We start from the raw sequence: 22529 nt of genomic DNA, 5'->3' as shown, positions 1-22529 counted from the left end.
CTTTGCATGAGGTGCTGATATTTCTTCTGAGAGGCTCACTTGGTAATACCATACTTTGTTGATGGAACAAGGGATGCAGAGTCAGAAGGAGCTTGAGCATTTTTCTCGAGTCCAAACTTACCAACAGGGGTAATATATGGAATATCTTCTACAATATCCTTAACAGATTATCCAGATGTCTTTAGAATACTTCCAGTAACTGAGCATTTCCCACATGATCCTACAGCTCTTGCTTTTGAACGGCTGGAGTTGACTGGAAGTCCTTCTGACTTCTGAGCTCGGTTCCTCCCATACACCCCACTGATCTCCATTCTACCCTGCAGAACTATGTGTAATTGGCCTGTCCCTGACCATTTCTCCAGTGGACTTCCTCTCTCTCTCCTCTCTTCCCCACTTTACCTGAACTGCCTGTGCCTTTCTGTTTTGCCACATAGTTATCTGTATGAGTTTCACATCTGGCCAGATAGATTGTAAACTCTTTGTCAAACACATTCTCGTATTGCTCTAGTGAACCTAGCACCGTGCCATTCCTATCAAATACTTACTTGTGGGAGGCATGATTGAAAAAATAGAACTTTTCAAGAAATTTTCTTCAGATAAAGTATAGACTGGCTATGGTGGCTCACACCTATAATCTCAGCACTTTGGGAGGCCAAGTCCGGAAGATTGCTTGAGGCCAGGAGTTCAAGATCAGCTTGGGCAACATATCAAGACCCCCATCTGTACAAAAAAATTTTTTTAAATTAGTTGAATGTGGTGGTGCACACCTGCAGTCCCAGCCACTCAGGAGGCTGAGGTGGGGGGTATCTCTCGAGTCTAGGTTTGAGGTTACAGTGAGCTATGACTGCACCACTGCACTGCAGCCTGGGCAATGGAATGAGACCCTGCTTCTTAAAAAAAAAGAGAGAGAGAAAGAGAAAGAAATGAAAGAAAGAAAGAAAGGAAAAAGAAAGAAAAAGAAAGAAAGAGAAAGAAAGAAAGAAGGAAGGAAGGAAGGAAGGAAAGAGTCAACTATTGTCATGGGAAACAAACTGAAAAGAATAATCCACAGTGATTTTATTTTTATTTATGTGCTTAATTACATACTTAAGTATGACAACTCCACAGAGTGCTCTTGCTGTCTCTTCAAAAGATTATGGCTTTGGCCAGGCGTGGTGGCTCATGCCTGTAATCCTAGCACTTTGGGTGGCTGAAGCAGGCAGATCACTTGAGTTCAGGAGTTTGAGACCAGCCTGGCCAGCATGGTGAAACCCCGTCTCTACTAAAAATACAAAAAAAAAAAAAAAAAAAAAAAAATAGCCGGGCGTGGTGGTGTATCCTTGTGATCCCAGCTACTTGGGAGGCTGAGTCAGGAGAATCACTTGAACCTGGGAGGTGGAGGTTGCAGTGAGCCGAGATTGAGCTACTGCACTCCAGTCTGGGTGACAGAGCGAGACCCTGTCTCAAAAAAAAAAAAAAGTTTTTGGATTCCAGCTCTAAGTGTCACCATTTGCTGAAGCGGGATGTCCAGATGGAGTGAAGGGGGCTGAGTCTAAAGACCGAGAGAGAGAGAGGCCAGCTAGGGCTGGGGATAATGAGGGAGCTGAGGGTTCCCCAGGACATATTTTTTACACTTTCTTTTTTGTTGTTTTTTGAGACAAGGTCTCATTCTGTCACTCAGGTTGGAGCATGGTGGCACAATCACGAATCACTGCAATCTTGACCTCCCGGGCTCAAGGCATTCTCCCATCTCAGCCTCCCGAGCAGCTGGGACTGCAGGCACATGCCACCATGCCAGCTAATTTTTAAATTTTTTGTAGAGACAGGGGTCTCAGTATGTTGCCCTGACTTGTCTCAAACTCCTGGCCTCAAGTGATCCTCCCGCCTTGGCCTTCCAAAGTGCTGAGATTTATAGTCGTGAGCCACTGTGCCTGGTCCATACTTTCAATACAAATGTATGGTGATACTACTGTGAACAGGTCCTAGATTTACCAAAATTATCTTTTTGTGTGTGTGTGTGTGTGTGTATTTTAAGGTTATATCTCTTTAGAGAAATGTCGTATGAATTTATTAAATGTATCTTTTTATATTTTGAAGTTATGCTTCTTTGGAGAGAGGTTTCACCTTATCAGGTTTCATCTTAATCAGTTGAAAACCTTGCTGTCCTTATTCTCTTTCCCCAGGTCTCCTATTTCATGGTAAGACATCCTCAGCTTCCAGTCCCTCTTTCCCCTGGTTCTGCTAGGGGTCTTTCTCTTTGCTGTCTTTCCTGGACAAATGGTCTGACCCATAGATTCAGGTTGTTGTGCCACTAAGTTCTCCCATGACCTGGTCTCTCAGCACATGTTTGGCAGGTTAGGGAGGTCACCCAGTCCCTTCTCACCCAGCCGTGGTCTCTTACAAGAAAAAGGAGACACAAGGTATCTAGGCAAGCTTGCACATTCTGACTAATTGATCGCATCATAGAATCCTTGAACAAGAACCAGAACTCCAGAGAGGGAAGACATCTATCTTGCTGTGTTTGGACAGGCCAGCCCCTGAAACATCTTGGGCAATGGAGGGTTAACTTCTCAAAGTTTAATAGGCAAGACCAGCAACCATGCAACAAGGTAAATTGTCCTCACGAGAACTCCAAAGACTATTTTTCTCTCTCTTTTTTTGAGGCAGGGTCTCGCTATGTTACCCAGGCTGCTCTTGAACTCTTGGGCTCAAGCAATCCCCCCATCTTAACCTCCCCAGCAGCTGGGACTACAGGCACGCGCCACTGCACCCAGCTGACTTTTCCTTCTAAGCATCTTTGGCTGGGCGTGGTGGCTCATGCCTCTAATCCCTGCACTTTGGGAGGCCAAGGTGGGTAGATCACTGGAGGTCAGGAGTTCTAGACCAGCCTGGCCAACATGGTGAAACCTCATCTCTACTAAAAATACAAAAAAATTAGCTGGGCATGGTGGCAGGTGCCTGTAATCCTAGCTACTCGGGAGGCTGAAGCAGGAGAATTGCTTGAACTCAGGAGGTAGAGGTTGCAGTGACCCAAGATTGTGCCACTGCACTCCAGCCTGGGTGCACAGCTAGTCTGTCTAAAAAAGAAAAAAAAAAAGGAAGAGAGAGCATCTTTATCTTCATTTTCTAGCCGTAAGTGTTACTTTCTCCCAGTAACATTTTGCCCAGAAAGAGGTGATGAATATAGATTTAAGAATAAGATTTTCCCCATGTTGCTGCCTTTCCAGAACAAGTGAGTTCATTCTTATTTGTCTTTCTTCAGAAATCTTTTACCTGTCTCTCTCCCATTAGCTGGAATGGGTGCTCCATGAGAATAAAGACTTGGGTTTCATTCTTCCTATTGTCCCCAGAGCCTACCATACTGGCTGGCATTGAGTAGCAATTGAACAGTTTTCTGAATGAATGAATGAATGCTCAAATAAGCACATGAATTAATCATCACTTTCCTTCGAATCTCTCCATTCTTCTTCCTCACCCAATGGGGCTCTATCCTTATACACAGAAGATATTCTATAAATGATGATTCAGTGAATGCCAAGCCCTGTTCTATGCACTGAAGACCAAAAGAAATAAAAGACATCATTCCTGCTCTGTAAGAATTCATAGGCTAGTAATGAAAGAAAGATATATAAATATCTGTAATACAACATGGTAAACAGGAACAAGGTGACGACTGTTCCTGACCATTTCCTGTATCCTTTAGATCAGGAACTCTCAACCTTTGTGCACGTGTATGTGTGTGTGCAGGTACCATGTACCCCTTGGACAATCAAGAATACAAGAAACCTTGTATTCTTTCTCAGAATAATGTTTTTAAATGCATAAAATACACAGGATTATAAGGGAAATTAATGGTGTGAATTACATTTATTAAAATGTTAAAGTGGCACCATGGTAATACATGCAAGTATTTATTAATGCATTATGCAGCAAGATCCAGCAGGAACCTAATAACAATGACAATTTTGAAGTCTTTTTTTTTTTTTTTTTGAGATGGAGTCTCGCTCTGTTGCCCAGGCTGAAGTGCAGTGGCGCAATCTCGGCTCACCACAAGCTCTCCCTCCTGGGTTCACCCCATTCTCCTGCCTCAAGCCTCCTGAGTAGCTGGGACTACAGGTGCCTCCCACCACGCCCGGCTAATTTTTTGCATTTTTAGTAGAGATGGGGTTTCACCATGTTAGCCAGGATAGTCTCGATCTCCTGACCTCGTGATCCACCCGCCTCGGCCTCCCAAAATGCTGGGATTACAGGCATGAGCCACTGCACCCGGCCTGACAATTTTGAAGTCCTGATGAGTGTAAACACTACTTTGAGACATTTGCAACAACAGCATAGATATGAATATATCTGTGATTTCTCTTTTTTTTCTTTTTTTTTGAGATGGAGTCTTGCTCTGTTGCCCAGGCTGGAGTGTAGTGGCACAATCTCAGCTCACTGAAACCTCCATCCACTGGGTTCAATCAATTCTCCTGCCTCAGCCTCCCGAGTAGCTGGGATTACAGGCACCTGCCACCATGCCCAGCTAATTTTTGTATTTTTGGTAGAGACGGGGTTTTGCCATGTTGGCCAAGCTGGTCTCAAACTCCTGGCCTCAGGTGATCCGCCTGCCTTGGCCTCCAAAAGTGCTGGGATTACAGGCGTGAACCACTGCGCCTGACCCAATATATTTGTGATTTCCTCTGGAGACAAAGTCACAGATGCTGTGAGCACTAGTGGGTTTGTTGCCCACATTCAAAATTAAAGGAAATGCTAAATTTCAGTTACAGACTATCAGAAATTAATTTGTATTTTTTTCCCACAGAAGCTTACGGATATCACCTTCTACCTGAAGGGTCTCTGGTGCCCAGGTTATTAATCTCTGATCAGAATGTTCTAATGGAGCTGGCACTTATTTAGAGACAGATCTTAGATGGCAGATCTAAGCAATTTTAGCATTCCTTGTAGTACAGCACTGATGGTAGTAAATTCACGCAACTTTTGTTTGTCTGAAAATGTCTTTTTTACCCTTCCTTTTTTAAGAATACACAATACACAGTTCTAGTTTGGTAGTTTTTTCCTCCAGTATTTTAAGAATGTCATTTCATTTTCTTCTGGCTTCCATAATTTATTTTGGGAAGTCAGTTATAATTCTTATTACTGTTTTTCTGCAAGTTTTTTTTTTCCCCGTTTCTAGCTGTTTGTAAGGGTTTCTCTTTCTCTTTAGTTTCCAACAGTCATTTAACTATAATGTGCTTGGATGTGTTTTTGTTTTAGTGCATGTGTTCTTTTTCTTTCTTTTTTTAAATTTATCTTGCTTGGGCTTTGCTAAGATCTTCTTGAATCTGTGGGTTAATATCTTTTATTGTTTTTTTGAAAATTCTTGTTTTATGACTCATTATTTCTCCTCTTTCCTTCTGAAATTCCAATATGCAAACATTAGAGCATTTCATCCTGTCTTACATCTCTTTCAAGTTCTGTTCCAGTTTTTTTGCCATTTTTTTTTCTCTGTGCTTCTGTTTGCATAATTCGTTTTCTTTCTTTTTTACCTTTTTTTGTTTTTTTTGAGATGGAGTCTCACTCTGTCAGCCAGGCTGGAGTGCAGTAGTGCAATCTCAGCTCACTGAAATTTCCACCTCTTGGGTTCAAGCAATTCTCCTGCCTCAGCCTCTCAAGCAGCTGGGTTACAGGTGCCTGCCACCATGCCCAGCTAACTTTTGTATTTTTATTTATTTATTCGTTTATTTATTTGAGATGGAGTCTCACTCTGTAACACAGGCTGGAGTGCAGTGGTGTGATCTTGGCTCACTGCAAGCTCCACCTCCGGAATTCACGCCATTCTCCTGCCTCAGACTCCCAAGTAGCTGGGACTACAGGCTCCCGCCACCACACCCAGCTAATTTTTTTGTATTTTTAGTAGAGATGGAGTTTCACTGTGTCAGCCAGGATGGTCTCCATCTCCTGACCTCATGATCCGCCCACCTCGGCCTCCCAAAGTGCTGGGATTACAGGCATGAGCCACCGCTCCCAGCCTAACTTTTGTATTTTTAGTAGAGATGGGGTTTCACCATGTTGGCCAGGCTGGTGTCGAACTCCTGACCTCAGGTGATCCCCCTGCCTTGGCCTCCCAAAGCACTGGGATTACAGGCATGAGCCACTGCGCCCAGCCAGTTTGCATAATCTCCAATAACTAGTCTTCAAGTTCAGTGACAGATTTTTTTTCTGCTGTGGCCAACCTGCTCTTAAGCCTCGCCAATGAATTCTTAATTTAAAACATTATATTTTTCAATTGTAGAATATCCATGTTCTTTTTTAGAGATTTAATTTCTCTATTGACATTATTTATCTTTTCGTCCATTTTGTCTAACTTTTATTTTTCTTTAACATAATTACAAAAATCATCTTAAAGTCCTTGTCTGCTAATTCCAACATCTGGGTTACCTGTAGGACTGTTTCTGTTGTCTATTTTTTCTCTTGCTTACAGGCCACATTTTTCTACTTCTTTGCATTTTTTTTAATATTATGCATAAATAGCCATAGAGTCTGATGTAGATATTATTTTTCACCAGAGAGAGAACACTCTTTCTTCTCTCAGGCAGCTAAGGTGATGGACTGATCACTTTGATCCAGTCTGATATTGAGCTGGATCAGTTCACTTTTCGTTTCAAATATCAGCTGAGCATAGTGGCTCATACCTGTCACCCTAGCACTTTGGTAGGCTGAGGCAGGATGATCACTTGAGCTCAGGAGTTCAAGACCAGCCTGGGCAACATAGATCTCATCTGTATTTTTTTAATTTTTCAAATTTTAATTTAAAAAATACTTTTGCCCAGGCGCAGTGGCTCACGTTTCTAATCCCAGCACTTTGGGAGGGCAAAGCAGGCAGATCACCTGAGGTCAGGAGTTTGAGACCAGCCTGGCCAACATGGTGAAACCTTGTCTCTACCAAAAATACAAAAAGTAGCTGGGCATGGTGTCACACACATGTAATCCCAGCTACCTGGGAGGCTGAGGCAGGAGAATTGCTTGAACTCAGGAGGCAGAGGTTGCTGTGAGCCGAGATGGCACCACTGCACTCCAGCCTGGGTGACAGAGCAAAACTCTGTCTCAAAAAAACAAACAGTTTCAAATATCTTAGAGTCATGCCTGTCTAGTGTTTATTACAGGCCCTTTTTTCAAGCAGCCTTCTCTTTCTCAAATACAACAATATTATAGGGTATCTTTCTCTGAATTTCAATCTAGCCTTCTTTACTGCCCAGAACTTAGCAAAAATCCTATGGGGAGAACTGGCAGGTGGGGAAAACCAGCTATGCATTTGAAGCTTCTCCAGATTCTACTCTGTCTAGCCAGCTCACATGACCATAAAAGCTGGCTGGTTTCTCATTCTCTCTGAGTAGTCTTGCCTCTATTCTGGCAAGTCTAATCTCCCCCAACCCATGCCGAGACTCAACAAATGCCCTCATAGAGGAAAGCAGTCATGAATCTCCACTCACTTTGGGAGGGTCCCTTCTGCTCTGGAATTTAATTCCATTAGATTTCCAGCCTTCCAGTGTCTCTAAAAAGAAATATATATGATTTTTAGTTTATCCATATATATTTTTTCTAATTGCTATAGTGGACACAATGGTCTACTGCTCCCCTCTTACATCCTATATCCTAACCACCAATTCTAAATATTTTAAATTCCCATTACAATGTCTTATTTTACTCATGAGTTATTAAAACAAAAAACAAAAAACAAACAAAAAAACCTTTTAAGGCCGGGCGCGGTGGCTCACGCCTGTAATCTCAGTACTTTGGGAGGCCAAGGTGGGAGGATAGCTTGAGGCCAGAAATTTGAGACCAGCCTGAGCAACATGGCGAGACCCCGTCTCTACTAGATTAAAAAATACATAAAAAATAAAATTTTTAAAAAGAAAAAAAGCTTAAATTTGTACATTTGTAATTTCCAAGTATATTGTTTTAAATTTGATCATTTTGTTAATTTTAACTTAATTATGTGTTGATCTATGGCCTATATCAGGGATTGACTAATTACTTCTGTAAAGGGCCAGGCAGTCACAATTGTAGGCTCTGTGGGCCATATGATCTGTGCTGTCGTAACAAAAAAGGAGCCATAGACAACATGTAAATGAACGGGTATGGCTTGGTTCTAATAAAACAACTTTATTTACAAAAATAAGTGACCGGCTGGATTTGTCCTGCAATTCAGTTTGTCAATCCCTGGTCTAAATTATCTTAATTATTTACAAATTTATTAAGACTTGCTTTATAAATATGTTTGCTTTGAAATTTGAGTGCTTTTCATGTGCACTTAAAATATATTCTGTATTAGCTGGGCACAGTGGCTCATGCCTGTAATCCCAGCACTTTGGGAGGCCGAGGCAGGTGGATCGCCTGAGGTCAGGAGTTGAGACCAGCCTGGCCAACATAGTGAAATCCTGTCTCTACTAAAAATACAAAAAAATTAGCTGGGCGTGGTGCCAGGTTCCTGTAAACCCAGCTACTCGGGAGGTTGAGGAAGGAGAATCGCTTGAATCCAGGAGGCAGAGGTTGCAGTGAGCCAAGATTGCATCATTGCACTCCAGCCTGGGCAGCAAGAGCAAAACTCCTTTTCAAAAAAAAAAAAAAAAAAATATATATATATATATATATACACACATATATATTTTATATTAAATAAGTAATTCTATATATTTATTAGATTAAACTTGTTTTGTTGTTCAAATCTTTTATAGCTTTGTTGATTTTGTTTGCTTGCTTGATCTAATGGCAGAGAAAAATACATTTAAATTTATTCTTGTAATGTGGATTTGTCAGAATATTTCTGTAGGTCTAACAATTCTTGCTTTAATATTTAGAGGTTAATTTATTAGAATATTAACATCTGGCCAGGCACAGTGGTTCATGCCTGTAATCCCAGCACTTTGGGAGGCCGAGGTGGGTGGATCACCTGAGGTTGTGAGTTTGAGACCAGCCTGGTTAACGTGGTGAAATCCTGTCTCTACTAAAAATACAAAAATTAGCCGGGTGTGGTAGTGCACTCCTGTAATCCCAGCTACTCGGGAGGCTGAGCCATGAGAATTGCTCCAACCTGGGAGGCGGAGGTTGCAGTGAGCTGAGATCGTGCCACTGCCCTCCAGCCTGGGCGATATGGTAAGACTCTGTCTTAAAAAAAATTAATATCTTAATTTTAAGATATTATTTTTAAATGATTAAAATTATTTAATTATTAACATAATAATTAAACATCAATTCATTCAACCATTTAATTAATAATAATTATTTATAACTATAACTATTATGTTTATATGTTTAATTATAATTACATATAATAGGATATTTTATATATCTATATATATCCTACGTAGGATGGAAGCGAAGGATTGATAAATGTATCTTCTCCCAAAGAAGACAAGTATTTCAGCATGCTTTTATGTATTTTGGTCTCTCTTACCCCTATAGCCCATCATACTGAAATGGTCTAGAATTTTAGTTCTGTGTTATTATTCATAAACCTTCACTTATTCGGCTTCCTCTAAGTGTTTTGACGGAGAGATATTATGTGGCAAGCTGAGGGTTTAAATCACTGAAAATATTTTTATTATGCCATCATATTTGAATGCTAATTTCGCTGGATATAAAATTCTAGATTCAAAGATCCCTTTCTTCTGTTCTTTAAATCTATTACCTTATTCTTTTCTTGCATCATTAGTTGCAAGTCTAATGCCAATCTGGTTCTTGTTCCTTTTTGAGTAATCTGTTTTGTGTCTCTGAAAGCATTTAAAATTTTCTTTTTGGCTGGGTGCAGTGGCTCATGCCTATAATCCTGGCACCTTGGGAGGCTGAGAAAGGAGGATTGCTTGAGGCCAGGAGCTCGAGACCAGCCTGGGCAACATGTTGAAACCCCGCCTCTATTAAAAATACAAAAATTAGCCAGGCATGGTGGTGCCCACCTGTTGTCCCAGCTACTCAGAGGCTGAGGCAGGAGGATCACCTGAGCTTTGGGAGGTCGAGGCTGCAGTGAGCCATGATCATGCCACTGCACTCCAGCCTGGGCGACAGAGTAAGACCCTGTGTCTATATAAATAAATAAATAAATAAATAGGATTCTACTTTAGAAATTTTATCTAGCTTTTTTTTCATTTATTATTATATATTACAAAAAGGCTTTCCCACTCTCCATCTTTTGTATTTTTATAGCTCCTTATAAGCCTAAATAAAATACTATTTACCACACAACTGAGTGCTGATAAAAGTGGTTTGTTTTAGGCCAGGTACAGGGCTCACGCCTGTAATCCCAGCACTTTGGGAGGCCGACACGGGCAGATCACCTGAGGTCAGGAGTTCGAGACCAGCCTGGCCAACATGACGAAACCCCGTCTCTACTAAAAATACAAAACTTAGCTGGGCGTGGTGGCGGGTGCCTGTAATCCCAGCTACTCAGGAGGCTGAGGAAGGAGAATTGCTTGAACCTGGGAGGCGAAGGTTGCAGTGAGCCGAGATTGTGCCATTGCACTCCAGCTTGGGCAACAACAGCGAGACTCCGTCTCAAAAAAAAAAAAAGGTTTGTTTTATAGTGAACTGTGGAGGGATAAGGGACAAAGCTGGGCACAAAAATAAATCTGATGGTAGGGTTAGGACTGAGGGGGCAGAGGAAATGAGACTGACATTTCCTAGGGAAACTGACAGGTTAGCCAATGTTCCTATTCCAATCCATCTTCTTGGAAACTCCCTGCCATTTCCTCTGACATCTGAAGCACTTGCTGTAAAGCACTCACTGCTTACACTATGGCTTCCTGGCTGGCTTTCCTTGAGAATATGTATGTTTAATCTCTATTTTGTCTATGAAGCTTTTTGAGGGCTCTGTAATTCTACTCCACACACTGCCCACTCATCCATCCCCTTTTCCTCCGGTAGCTGCTACATGGAAAGTACTATGGATCAAATTGGAAATCCATCTCTCCTCTCAAAGGCAGCTAAAGCTATGTGGTCAGGCTCTGGGCCCCAGATTCTAGTCCTGATTTCTGAGTCTGCTTTCCAGGTCAGGGAATGCACTGGGGCTGACGACAAGGCTGGAACGTCCCAGGATTGAAGCCTGGATCCGAACTGTTGGACAGCGTCTGGAGTTTTGCACAAAAGAGAATTGAACTGTAGATCAGCTGGGAAGTTACTGTGGTAGTCCTGGTGCCCTGCGGCCTCCAGCGACTGGAACCCTGTGGGAGCACATAGCTGGCATTTTTTGCTAGAGATTAGGAAGTCTTTTGCTTCCTCTGTTAAAAGGCTTGAATTCAATGGACTGTGTGGTAAGATGAAGTTGTTTTTTTTTTCCCTTATTGATAAAAATAAAACAGAGATTTGGCTTGGGTTATTACGCAGTGGTGGGCACATGAGCTTGCTCTCCAGTGTTTGGCGGGAAGCCAGTTGAAGAGCATGTGGTTACATTTTTGTCCAGCATCATCAAGAGTGTAGAGAAGCTGTGATTCTAGCCTCAGAGGAGTGAGTTTTTATTGTGGTGTGACTCTTCAAAGACCATCTTTATGCAAGAAATGTCAGAGGCCCATTTCATAGTAAGTTTCTTTGGAAGTTTTGTTTTGGTCGATGCTATATTATCACTCATGGGCTGATGTCGTCTCCTTATGATGGTGTCCCTAAGAGCCTTCACAGGCCTAGGGAGCACTGGTTGGTGGTGGGAGGCCCAGGCTGAGAGGCAGGTCTCTGTGTTGTATTTCTTCCTGGGCTTTAGTCTGTCTCTTTCTAAAATGGGCTAATCCTCTCTCTGCCCTCTTCCTCATGTGGTGAAGGGCGTTGGGACAACATGCAAATATGGTTCAAAGGAGAAGTGAAGCTGCTCTTTTGTACTCTTGTCACGTTTGCTTGCTCTGAATTGGGTCTTTTGTTAGCACATTCTTTGAAGTAGAACTTGTCCATGGTTGACTTTAGTGTCTTGATTTGGAGAAGAAATTGAGTAGTGACCAATTGCAGGTAGACTGAGGAGGCTGAACTGGGTTTGCATGGGGTTTGCAGGATGTGCAGAATGGTTAAATGAATGTATGAATGAACATACGTAGATCGAATGTTTGATGGGGAACCTCAGAATGACCCAAGAAACATGTTTCTCCAGAAACTAAGTAGATCTTGGGCTGTGAAGTATTTAGTACCCATAACAAGCAATGATAGTTTAAATATGTAGTCCAAAAATTTCTTCCTCATCAGTCAAGTCATAAATGCAGGACTTAAAGGAAACCGCATGTGAGAGGTGTCTGTGACATAGGATATTGGAGGCCTGGGTCACAGTTAGGAATCAGGACCTCGCAAAATTTACTTAACATTCTCCAGAATGTGGCCCAATCTACAAAGCCACCCTCATGTCAGCTGCTCAGCTGGAGAGCACATGTGCTTGAAGTTTCTTTCACCTTCACTCTTGCTTTAATAAAAGCATGTATAAGTCCAGGAGCTTATTTTATGCTTTGGTTGATCAGCGATTGTGTCTTCACTAAGAACCACCCATATTGTCATCCTTGGGCAGACACGAGGAAGGATGAAAGGATTTACCTGCAAGAATCTAGAGAACTAAGGCCAAGGGAAGCAGGTCAGATGGAGGTAGATTGCATCTCAGATTTAACTGGCCAATGATGAAAAAAGGTTTTGTTTTTTTTTTTAGACAGAGTCTCGCACTGTCGCCCAGGCTGGAGAGATCTCGGCTCACTGTAAGCTCCGCCTCCTGGGCTCACGCCATTCTCCTGCCTCAGCCTCCCAAGTAGCTGGGACTACAGGCGCCTGCTACCATGCCCAGATAATTTTTTTGTTTTGTATTTTTAGTAGAGACAGGGTTTCACTGTGTTAGCCAGGATGGTCTCGACCTCCTGACCTCGTGATTTGCCCACCTCGGCCTCCCAAAGTGCTGGGATTACAGGTGTGAGCCACCACGCCCAGCCTGGAAAAGGTTTTTTAAAGAGTGAGGTAGCACTTATCTGGATCTTGTCTTGGGTGGGTGCTATGGTCTGCATGTTTATGGCCCCCCAAATTCATAACTGAAACCTAATCTCCGATATGATAATATTAGAAGGTGGGGTCTTTGGAGGTTATTAAGTCATGAGGGTGGAGCCCTCACGAATGTGATTCATCCCCTTATAAAGGAGACCCTAGAGAGCTTGTCTGCCCCTTCTACCAGTGAGGACGGAGTAAGAAGGCTGTCTTCGAGAAATGAGCCCTCACCAGGCAGGCACCAAATCTGCTGGTGACTTAATCTTGGATTTCCCAGCCTCCAGAACTGTGAAACATACATTTCCATCATTTGTAAGTTACCTAGCCAATGGTAATTTGTTGTAGCAGCCTGAACGGACTAAGACAGTGAGGGTGGGAGTGGAATATGATGTGCTAGGTTCTTTCCAGTTTTCAAATAATATGCTTTTACCTTCTGGAGTTTCATCCCCTGTGCCACTAATCTCTAAATTGCTAAAATCTTTGCATTTTTGTTTCCTACTCTCCACTTTATCAAACAACCTGTCCTATGTCTCTGTATAGCTGCGGACTCTTATCAGACCTCTCAAAATATCGTTTATGACTTCCTCTTCCATGTGGAGGACATGAGAGAGTGAGAGAGAACTGGGATCTTCTGCACGTTTAATGAGTGAATCCACATGACTGTAGGCATCTGGAATAGGGCTCTCAAACTTTAGCAGGTCACAGAATCACCAGGAGGGCTTGTTAAAACACAGATTCTTGGTTCCATCCCAGCGTTTTCCATTCAGTAGGTCTGTGGAAGGGCCCAAGAATGTGCATTTCTAACAAGTTCCTACCTAATGCCGTTGTTACTGGTGCAGGGACCACACTTTGAGAACCACCACCCTAGAGGACGGGGACCAAGCCAGCCCACTCTCAGCAAAATCCCAAATGCAGAGGGGGCAGATTAATAAGTACCAGGGTGTGCTGTCCTCTTCCTCCTCTTTCTCTTCCTCATCCTCCTCTTTTATCGAGGCTTACCTGATCCCTGCCTCAGGGGCCTCCAAAGAAAACTCTGACTTAGACCAATGTGTCCCAGATTCAGTGTCACTTTCTATAGGAAGCCGTTCATGAACCCCAGGATTAGATGTTGTGGCTTCCTATACTTCTTCTTGATAGCTATCATGATTCACAATTTGCAACTGTGATTTGTGTGATTTCTTAATCTCTGTTTCCTCCAGAGACTGTAAGCTCCGTGAAGACAGGATATAAGAATAGCAGGAAAAAAGGAAGGGTTTGGGTGGGGAAAGGTGGTGAGTCACCCTTAGGATTGTGCACAGTAAAAGAGAGTGAAACAACAGAAGATTTTGTCCCCAAAGAATAAAGGAAGGGAAGGGAGGAGGAAGGAAAAAGGTGGCCTGGAATATCCATTAGAACTTTGGCTGCTAAGTCTAGCCCAGCTCTCTCTGGTGCCAACCAGAGGTTTGCCTGCTCTATTTTGGCCACAGAGTGGGCATTTCATCTCTCCACGCATTTTAAAACCCGAGTTTTTTTTTTTTTTTTTTTAGCTCTGAGCTACTTACCCACTCTAACCTCATCTAGAGCACCCATAAAACAAAGAATTAAGGCTCCAGGGCTGAAGAGACCTAAGTACAACACCCAGCTCTGCTACTGTTGCATTTCCATAAGTGCCTGAATTAACTCCTGTAAGCGTAGGCTTCCCTCCTGAAAAGGGTTTCTACTCCTAATCTTGTTGGGACACTTCCAGGAATCAGGGCACATGAAGTCCTTAGCACAATCCCTGGCTCAATGCACACGAGTGGCCACTGTCATCACCATCTTCAATATCACCGTCCTCCTCACCATTGTCACCATTTCTGTCCCCACACCCAAGGTTTCTGAGGTCTCAATGGGATAAAAGAACTTCATAACCATGAAGCACTGTCAGAATGTCAAGGGCATCCAAGTGCCCCATCCCCTGCCCACAAGTCCTGGAGTAACATCCAAGGATGCCTTCCTTCCCCAGGACGCTGGCACAGGCTCTACCCCTTGCAAGCCTTTGGTGATTTTACGACAAATATATCTTTTGTCTCTTCTGTTTTCAGGACTTCAACTAACCAACTAAAGAACTGCTCCCCAGAGCATTGTTCCTGAGAAGGAAAAGAGTCCAAACACCCACCCGCACCTGCTTTGTGCCAAGAATCCACAGTTGGATTGCAAGGACAGTGTATGTTGTCCTTTTGGAAGAATGAGAGTGAGACCAAATGAAGAACAAGCAAAGGTGTCTCAAGTCATCCCAAGGCAAGTGGGAGGTAGCCTGGGCTGTGACGGCCTCACTCCTGCATGAGACTCTCTCTCTGGCTTTTCGCATTAAGTAGCTTCCTGTCCTTCTCTGTAAAACAAAATGAATGAGCTGGGTGCGGTGGCTTATGCCTATAATCCCAGCACTTTGGGAGGCCGAGGTGGGTGGATCACCTGAGGTCAGGAGTTTGAGACCAGCCTGGCCAACATGGTGAAACCCCATCTCTACTAAAAATACAAAAAAAAAAAAAAAATTAGCTGGGTATGGTGGCAGGCGCCTGTAATCCCAGCTACTTCGGAGGCTGAGGCAGGAGAATCGCTTGAACCCAGGAGGCAGTTTGCGGTGAGCCAAGATTGCGCCATTGCACTCCAGCCTGGGTGACAAGAGCGAAACTCAGTTTCAAAAAAAAATGAATGAAGGGATAATCTGGCAGGGTGCGGTGGCTCACATGTGTAATCCCAGCACTTTGAAAGGCCAAGGCGGGAGGATCACTTGAGACCAGGAGTTCGAGACCAGCCTGGGCAAAATAGAGAGATCCCATCTCTACCAAAATTAAAAAAAAAAATTAGCCTGATGTGGTGGTGCATGCCTGTGGTCCCAGCTACTCCGGAGGCTGAGGTGGAAGGATCACTTGGGCGCAGGAGGTCAAGGCTGTAGTGAGTCCATGATCGCACCACTGCACTCCAGCCTGGGTGACTGAGTGAGACCCTGTCTCAATAATAATAATAATAATAATAATAATAATAATATAAATAAAAATAAAGAGCTGGCTGGGTGTGGTGGCTCATGCCTGTAATCCTAGCATTTTGGAAGGCCAAGGTGGGCAGATTACTTGAGGTCAGGAGTTCGAGACCAGCCTGGCCAACATGGTGAAACCCCATCTCTACTAAAAATACAAAAATTAGCCAGGCATGGTGGCAGGCAACTGTAGTCCCAGCTACTCAGGAGACTGAGGGACGAGAATTGCTTGAACACAGGAGGCGGAGGCTGCAACAAGAGGTTGCAATGAGCCAAGTTCGCACCACTGCACTGCATTCCAGCCTGGGTGACAGAGTGAGACTCTGTCTCAAAAAAAAAAAAAAAAAAAAAAAGAAAAGAAAAGAAAAAAAGAAAAAGAAAATAAAGAGCTATCCAAGTCTCAGGATCTTAAAAGGTAGATCCTGGGGTTTAAGCCCACTTATTTTACAGATGAGGCCCAGAGAGAGGCAAACACTTTCCCAAGGATACACAGTAATTTGTAACTGGGCCAAAGCTCACTATAGTTAAGTCTTTTTGTTTGAGGTGACTGAGATAATGCCATCTATGATTTTTTTTTTAAGGCAAATGCTGTGCTGATATTCCTCACAGTTTGAAACTTGTAAAATGCCTCTTTTCCCTGAGTACCCATCTGTCCTCTACTACCCTCAGGGTTTGGGACTGATACTCTGCAGTTGAGGGACAGTGTGCGAGATTGGTTAAGAATGGAGGAGTCTGATTTCAAATCTCAGCTTGGTTAATTTACAGCCATATGACCTTGGGAAGCTACTTGACTGCTGTGAGCCTCAGTTTCCTCATGTGTAAAACTCGGAAAATAGAATTTATGAGGGGTTCTTGTGAACTAATGCCTGTGAGGTATTATATTTATAGCAGTGCTTCGCAGACAGGAAGTATTCAATAAATGCTAATTTATTGAATTTAATGACCTCCAAGAGAGTTGCTTAAGGGCAAAGTGGAAGTCAATTGAATAGTGGGTACATCCTCTCTGAAAGCAAGGCTAAAACTGTAAAAAAAGCATTACTGGAAAGGAAGAAGGAATCCAGCTGCTAAGCCAAGTGGAGTGGCTCACTCGTGTAATCCCAGCACTTCGGGAAGCTGAGGGAGGAGGATCACTGGAGCCCAGCAGTTTGAGACCAGCCTGGGCAACATAGTGAGATCCTATTTCCCTTTTTCTGAGACAGAATCTTGCCCTGTCGCCCAGGCTGGAGTGCAGTGGCACAACCTCGGCTTACTGCAACCTCCGCCTCCAGGGTTCAAGTGATTCTCCTGCCTCAGCCTCCAGAGTAGCTGGGATTACAGGCACTCACCACCACACTCAGTAATTTTTTTAGTTTTTCTTTTTTCTTTTTTTTAAGACGGAGTCTCTCTTTGTCACCCAGGCTGGAGTGCAGTGACATGATCTTGGCTCACTGCAAGCTCTGCCTCCCGGGTTCACGCCATTCTCCTGCCTCAGCCTCCTGAATAGCTGGGACTACAGGTGCCAGCCACCACGCCCAGCTAATTTTTTTGTATTTTTAGTAGAGACAGGGTTTCACCATGTTGGCCATGCTGGTCTCAAACTCCTGACCTCAGGTGTTCTGCCCACCTTGGCCTCCCCAAATGCTGGGATTACAGGCATGAGCCACCGCACCCAGCCGTGAGATCCTATTCCTTAAAAAACAAACAAACAAGCCGGGCGCGGTGGCTCATGCCTGTAATCCCAACACTTTGGGAGGCCGAAGCGGGTGGATCGCAAGGTCAGGAGATCGAGACCATCCTGGCTAACACGGTCTCTACTAAAAATACAAAAAATTAGCCGGGCGAGGTGGCGGGCGCCTGTAGTCCCAGCTACTCAGGAGGCTGAGGCAGGAGAATGGCGTGAACTCGGGAGGCGGAGCTTGCAGTGAGCCGAAATTGCGCCACTGCACTCCAGCCTGGGCGACAGAGAGAGATTCCATCTCAAAACAACAACAAAAAACAAACAAACAAACAAAAAACAGAAAGGAATCCAGCTATTAGCAAAATTCAAATGAATTGTGGATTTTTCTGTTATTAAAATGTAGAGATATCAGGATCCCTAAACTCAAGTAAATGACACAATAAACGAAGCATCAAATTTGAAGCTGTGTTATGATGGTGCCTGTGCCAGATTTGGGGGAAGGGCAATACTTGGCTTACACAGATGCTCTAGATCTTGAAGAGGGAGAGAGGGGCACAGTTCTGCGGAGACCTGTGCGAGTACCAGAGAGAGGGCCAGTTACTTCGGGGTGGAGAGTATATGGAGAATGGAATGACTAGCTATAAACCAGCTTGCATGGTGGGCTGGTGGAAACACCAGTTTCTACATGACCTCTACACCAAACACTCTCTAGACAAAAAGCAACTCTGCTTTGAATGACCTTCAAAGTGAATGCCCTGGGCCAGTCCCAAGGGTTCCTTCCCCTCCTCCTACTCCGTCTCCTGGGTAACAACATTGTAAGCCTGGGAAGAAAGGGGGTGATAGCATAATCTTCTCTGTCATGTTACAGACCCAGGGAGCTTTTAAGAAATAAATACCAATGGGAAAGAGGTAACATGCATTCTCTGCAAGTACTTTGGTAACTCACAGCAGTGTTTTAACTAGACTCGGGAAGTTGCCTGGGGATCAGAAAGGAAGGCAAAAATGTGTGTGGAATTTGTCAAAATTTGTTAAGCCCATATAGCATAATAAGGCGAACATCTTTTTATAAAAACAAAGTTAAATCATAAATTATAGCCGAGTACAGTGGCTGACACCTGTAATCCCAGCACTTTGGGAGGCTGAAGGAGGAGAATCGCTTGAGCCCAGGGGTTCAAGACCAGCCTGGGCAACATAGTGAGATCCCGTCTCTACAAAAAATTAAAAAATTAGCCAGCTGTGGTAGTTTGAGCCTGTAGTCCCAGCTGCAGAGGCTGAGGTGGGAGGATCACTTGAGCTCTGAAGATGGAGGCTGCAGTTAGTGTGATTGCACTACTGCACTCCAGCCCAGGTGACAGAGCAGGACGCTGTCTCAAAAACAAGCAAACAAATAATTGCAAGGCATATATTTTATTTTTAGATCATGCTTTACTTTTTTTTTTTTTTTGAGATGGAGTTTCGCTCTTGTTGTCCTGGCTGGAGTGCAATGGTGCAATCTCGGCTCACTGCAACCTCCGCCTCCCAGGTTCAAGGGATTCTCCTGGCTCAGCCTCCCAAGTAGCTGGGATTACAGGCATGTGCCGTCATGCCCGGCTAATTTTTTGTATTTAGTAGAGAGGGGGTTTCACCTTGTTGGTCAAGCTGGTCTCGAACTCCTGACCTCAGGTGATCCACCCACCTCGGCCTCCCAACATGCTGGGATTACAGGCATGGGCCACCTCATGAGACGCCTGGCCTCATGCTTTGCTTTGAACTAGGGGAACCATCAGTGCCTCTGTAGAGGAAGCTCATAGAGAAACCAGGGACAAATCCTAGAAGGCTTTACGCTTTCAGCCAGGGCTCTCCAGATCATTTTGGTTATGCACTCCATCAGCAAAATATTTTTGTAGACACATTGTATTAGTCTGTTTTCGCACTGCTATAAAGAAATGGCCCTTAATTATGTCATAATAACATCACACAAGTATTTCAGTTGAAAAAAAAGAAAAAAAAGAAAAAGAAATGCCAGAGACTGGGTAATTTAAAAGGAAAGAGGTTTAATTGACTTACAGTTCAGCATGGCTAGAGAGGCCTCAGGAAACTTGTAATCATGGCGGGAAGGCAAAGGGGAAGCAAGGCACCTTCTTCATACGGCTGCAGGAAGGAGAGGTGCAGGGTGAAGGGGGAAGAGCCTCTAATAAAACCATCAGATCTCATGAGAACCCACTCACTATCACAAGAACAGCAGGGGGGGAACCGCCCCCATGATCCAACTACTTCCACCTGGTCTCTCCCTCGACATGTGGGGATTATGGGGACTATGGGGATTATAATTCAAAATGAGATTTGGGTGGGGACACAAAGCCTAACCATATCACACATTCCTCAGTACATATATTTTAATTATTTTGAGATTGTATATCTTTATGAGTCCACTTATGCGAAATGGCCAGAAGGCAAATTTACAGACACAGAAAGTAGATTAATGGTTGCCAGGGGCTGGGGGAAGGATCGAATGAAAATGGCTGGTGATGGGTATGGGTTTCCTTATAGGGTGATGAAAATTTTCTGGAATTAGTGATGATGGTTGCACAACCTTATGAATATACAGAAAACCACTGAATTATACACTTTAAAGGGTGAGTCTTTTGGTATGTGAGTTATAGCTCATTTTTTTAAAAATCACATATAAATAATGTGTACATTATAAAGAATAGCCTTAAAAAGTTATAGGGTGAGATTTTAAAAGTCATAAGTAGACTGAATGCAGTGGCTTACACCTGTAATCCCAGCACTTTGGGAGGCTGAGGCAGGGTAATCACTTGAGACCAGGGGTTCAAGACCAGCTTGGGCAACATAGCAAGACCCTGTCCCTACAAAAAAAAAAAAAAAAAAAAAAAAAATTGAAAATTAGGCTGGCATGGTGGCCCATGTGTGTGGTTGCAGCTACTCAGCAGGCTGAGGCAGGAGGATTGCTTGTGTCCAAGAGTTCAAGTTTGAGGCTGCAGTGTGCTACGATGGCACCACTGCACTCCAACCTGGTCAACGGACTGAGACTCTGACTTGGCCTTTTGGAGATGTCTTTGCTAATTTCCACTTCTATTGGATTTCCTCTCCAAAGCATGACTCTTTCTTTGGACATAGTCATAAGCAGAGAAGGTTGTAGTTGGTGATGAGGTACCACTTCCAGACCAGGCTCCAGGGAATTTCTTCTAGAATGATAGGCTGCCAGAAACCTTGACTGGGTGCAGTAGCTCAGGCCTGTAACCCAGCACTTTAGGAGGCTGAAGTGGGAGGTTTGCTTGAGCCCAGGAGTTCGAAACCAGCCTGAGCAACAGAAGCTGCAGTGAGCTATGATGGCGCCACTGCATTCTAGTCTGGGCAACAGAGCAATACTCTGCCTCAAACAAACAAAAGGAGAAACTTTATGACATTTTACCTGGGTTTACGAATACTCTAGAAATGTGTCTGCACTATGTCTTGGTTCTCAGTATTAGGGTGTTTAGCTTCCTAATTGGTGAGAACAAAAATGAGACCGACATTCCTCTGACCCTGCCTTCTTTGAACTTGGCCTTTCTCTAGGCGTTTAAGACCCAGCTGTTGAGAGTAGAAAAGCAGAAGAAAGGACCCGAGGTCAGCAAGTGCCCTCCCCACAATGGGGCAGATCTGCCAGCGAGAATCGGTAAGCTCTGGTGTTTCTTTCTTTTTTTCTTTTTTTGAGATGTTTTTGTTCCATCGCCCAGGCTGGAGTGTAGTGGCGCGATCTCAGCTCACTACAACCTCTGCCTCCCGGGTTCAAGCGATTCTCCTGCCTCAGCCTCCCGAGTAGCTGGGATTACAGGCATGGGCCACTACACCTGGCTAATTTTGTATTTTTTTGTAGAGATGGGGTTTCTCCATGTTGGTCAGGCTGGTCTCAAACTCCTGACCTCAGGTGATCCGCCCACCTCGGCCTCCCAAAGTGCTGGGATTACAAGCCGCTCTGGTGTTTCTTTAGCTTCTCAGAGGGGTCACATATACCATAGCCTGCTCAACCTGCTCTCCCTGGCAGAGGGGTGTGTTGGGGTCCATCTTAGAGGAGGGAAAACTCTGACCAAGAGCACAGTAGGAAAGTGTCATGAGGCAAGGCAGGAGCCCCCTCAGACCCAGCCTCTAAGTCTTGGTGCAGCAGGGGCCACTTGTGTTCTGACCAAGGGAAGCCCAGAGGATCGTTCTGTATCCCCCTGGTTAATTGCTTTTTAGACAGTTATGCTGTGAAGTCATCAGTGTGTGCTGGAAATAGGAGTTTGGCTTTGTCTTCTCTAAGAGAAGCCCCCTGGCTGAATTTTATGTTGCCATGTAAAAATGGGCTTCTGCCCATTAAAAAACAAATTTTTTTTTTTTTTTTTGAGATAGAGTCTCATTCTGTTGCCCAGGCTGGAGTGCAATGGCATGATCTCGGCTCGCTGTAACCTCTGCCTCCCGGGTTAAAGTGATTCTTGTGCCTCCCTAGTAGCTGAAATTACAGGTGTGCGCCACCATGCCTGGCTAATTTTGTATTTGTATTTTTTTGTAGAGATGGGGTTTCGTCATGTTGCCCAGGCTGGTCTCGAAACCCTGGCTTCATATGATCTGCCCACCTCAGCCTCCCGAAGTGCTGGGATTATAGGCGTGAGCTACTGCACCCGGCCAATTTTTTTTTTTTTAATTTTTTTAATTTTAACAGAGACAAGGTCTTACTATGCTTCCCAGGCTGGTGTTGAACTCCTGGCTTCAAGTTATCCTCCCACCTCATCCTCCCAAAGTGTTGGGATTACAGTGTGAGCCACTGTGCCCAGCCCAGAAGCCCGTTCTTTACATCTTAAAGAGCTTTGATTCTCCCCCTGGATGTTGAAATAAACCCTGGAAAATGTTTATAGGACAAATTATGTTCTGAGTAGCTGGCTTATTTCAAATTAATCTATACTGTAGATGGGT

General features: G+C 43.9%; 1 protein-coding gene across 3 annotated transcripts in view; it reads left to right on the top strand.

Moving 5' to 3' along the window:
- The first annotated feature begins 2458 nt into the window (after positions 1–2458).
- The window catches only part of HK1 (hexokinase 1), a 131952-nt gene continuing 111881 nt past the window's right edge, over positions 2459–22529 (top strand). The window contains exons 1-3 of one of the 3 annotated variants that reach the window (XM_031015138.3): positions 2459–2588; positions 15006–15201; positions 21156–21255. In XM_031015138.3, the coding sequence (XP_030870998.1) occupies positions 21229–21255 (27 nt within the window). In that variant the 5' untranslated portion in view covers positions 2459–2588; positions 15006–15201; positions 21156–21228. Of the gene's footprint in view, positions 2589–13115; positions 13255–15005; positions 15202–20131; positions 20213–21155; positions 21256–22529 lie in introns of those variants that run through there. The other 2 variants (XM_055353618.2, XM_063710045.1) reach the window with 2 other exon arrangements.

This window comes from Gorilla gorilla, chromosome 8 (genome assembly GCF_029281585.2).
Source record: "Gorilla gorilla gorilla isolate KB3781 chromosome 8, NHGRI_mGorGor1-v2.1_pri, whole genome shotgun sequence".
Lineage (NCBI taxonomy): Eukaryota > Metazoa > Chordata > Mammalia > Primates > Hominidae > Gorilla > Gorilla gorilla.
The sequence above is the reverse complement of the archived record's forward strand: the minus strand, read 5'-3'. Positions and strand labels throughout refer to the sequence as shown.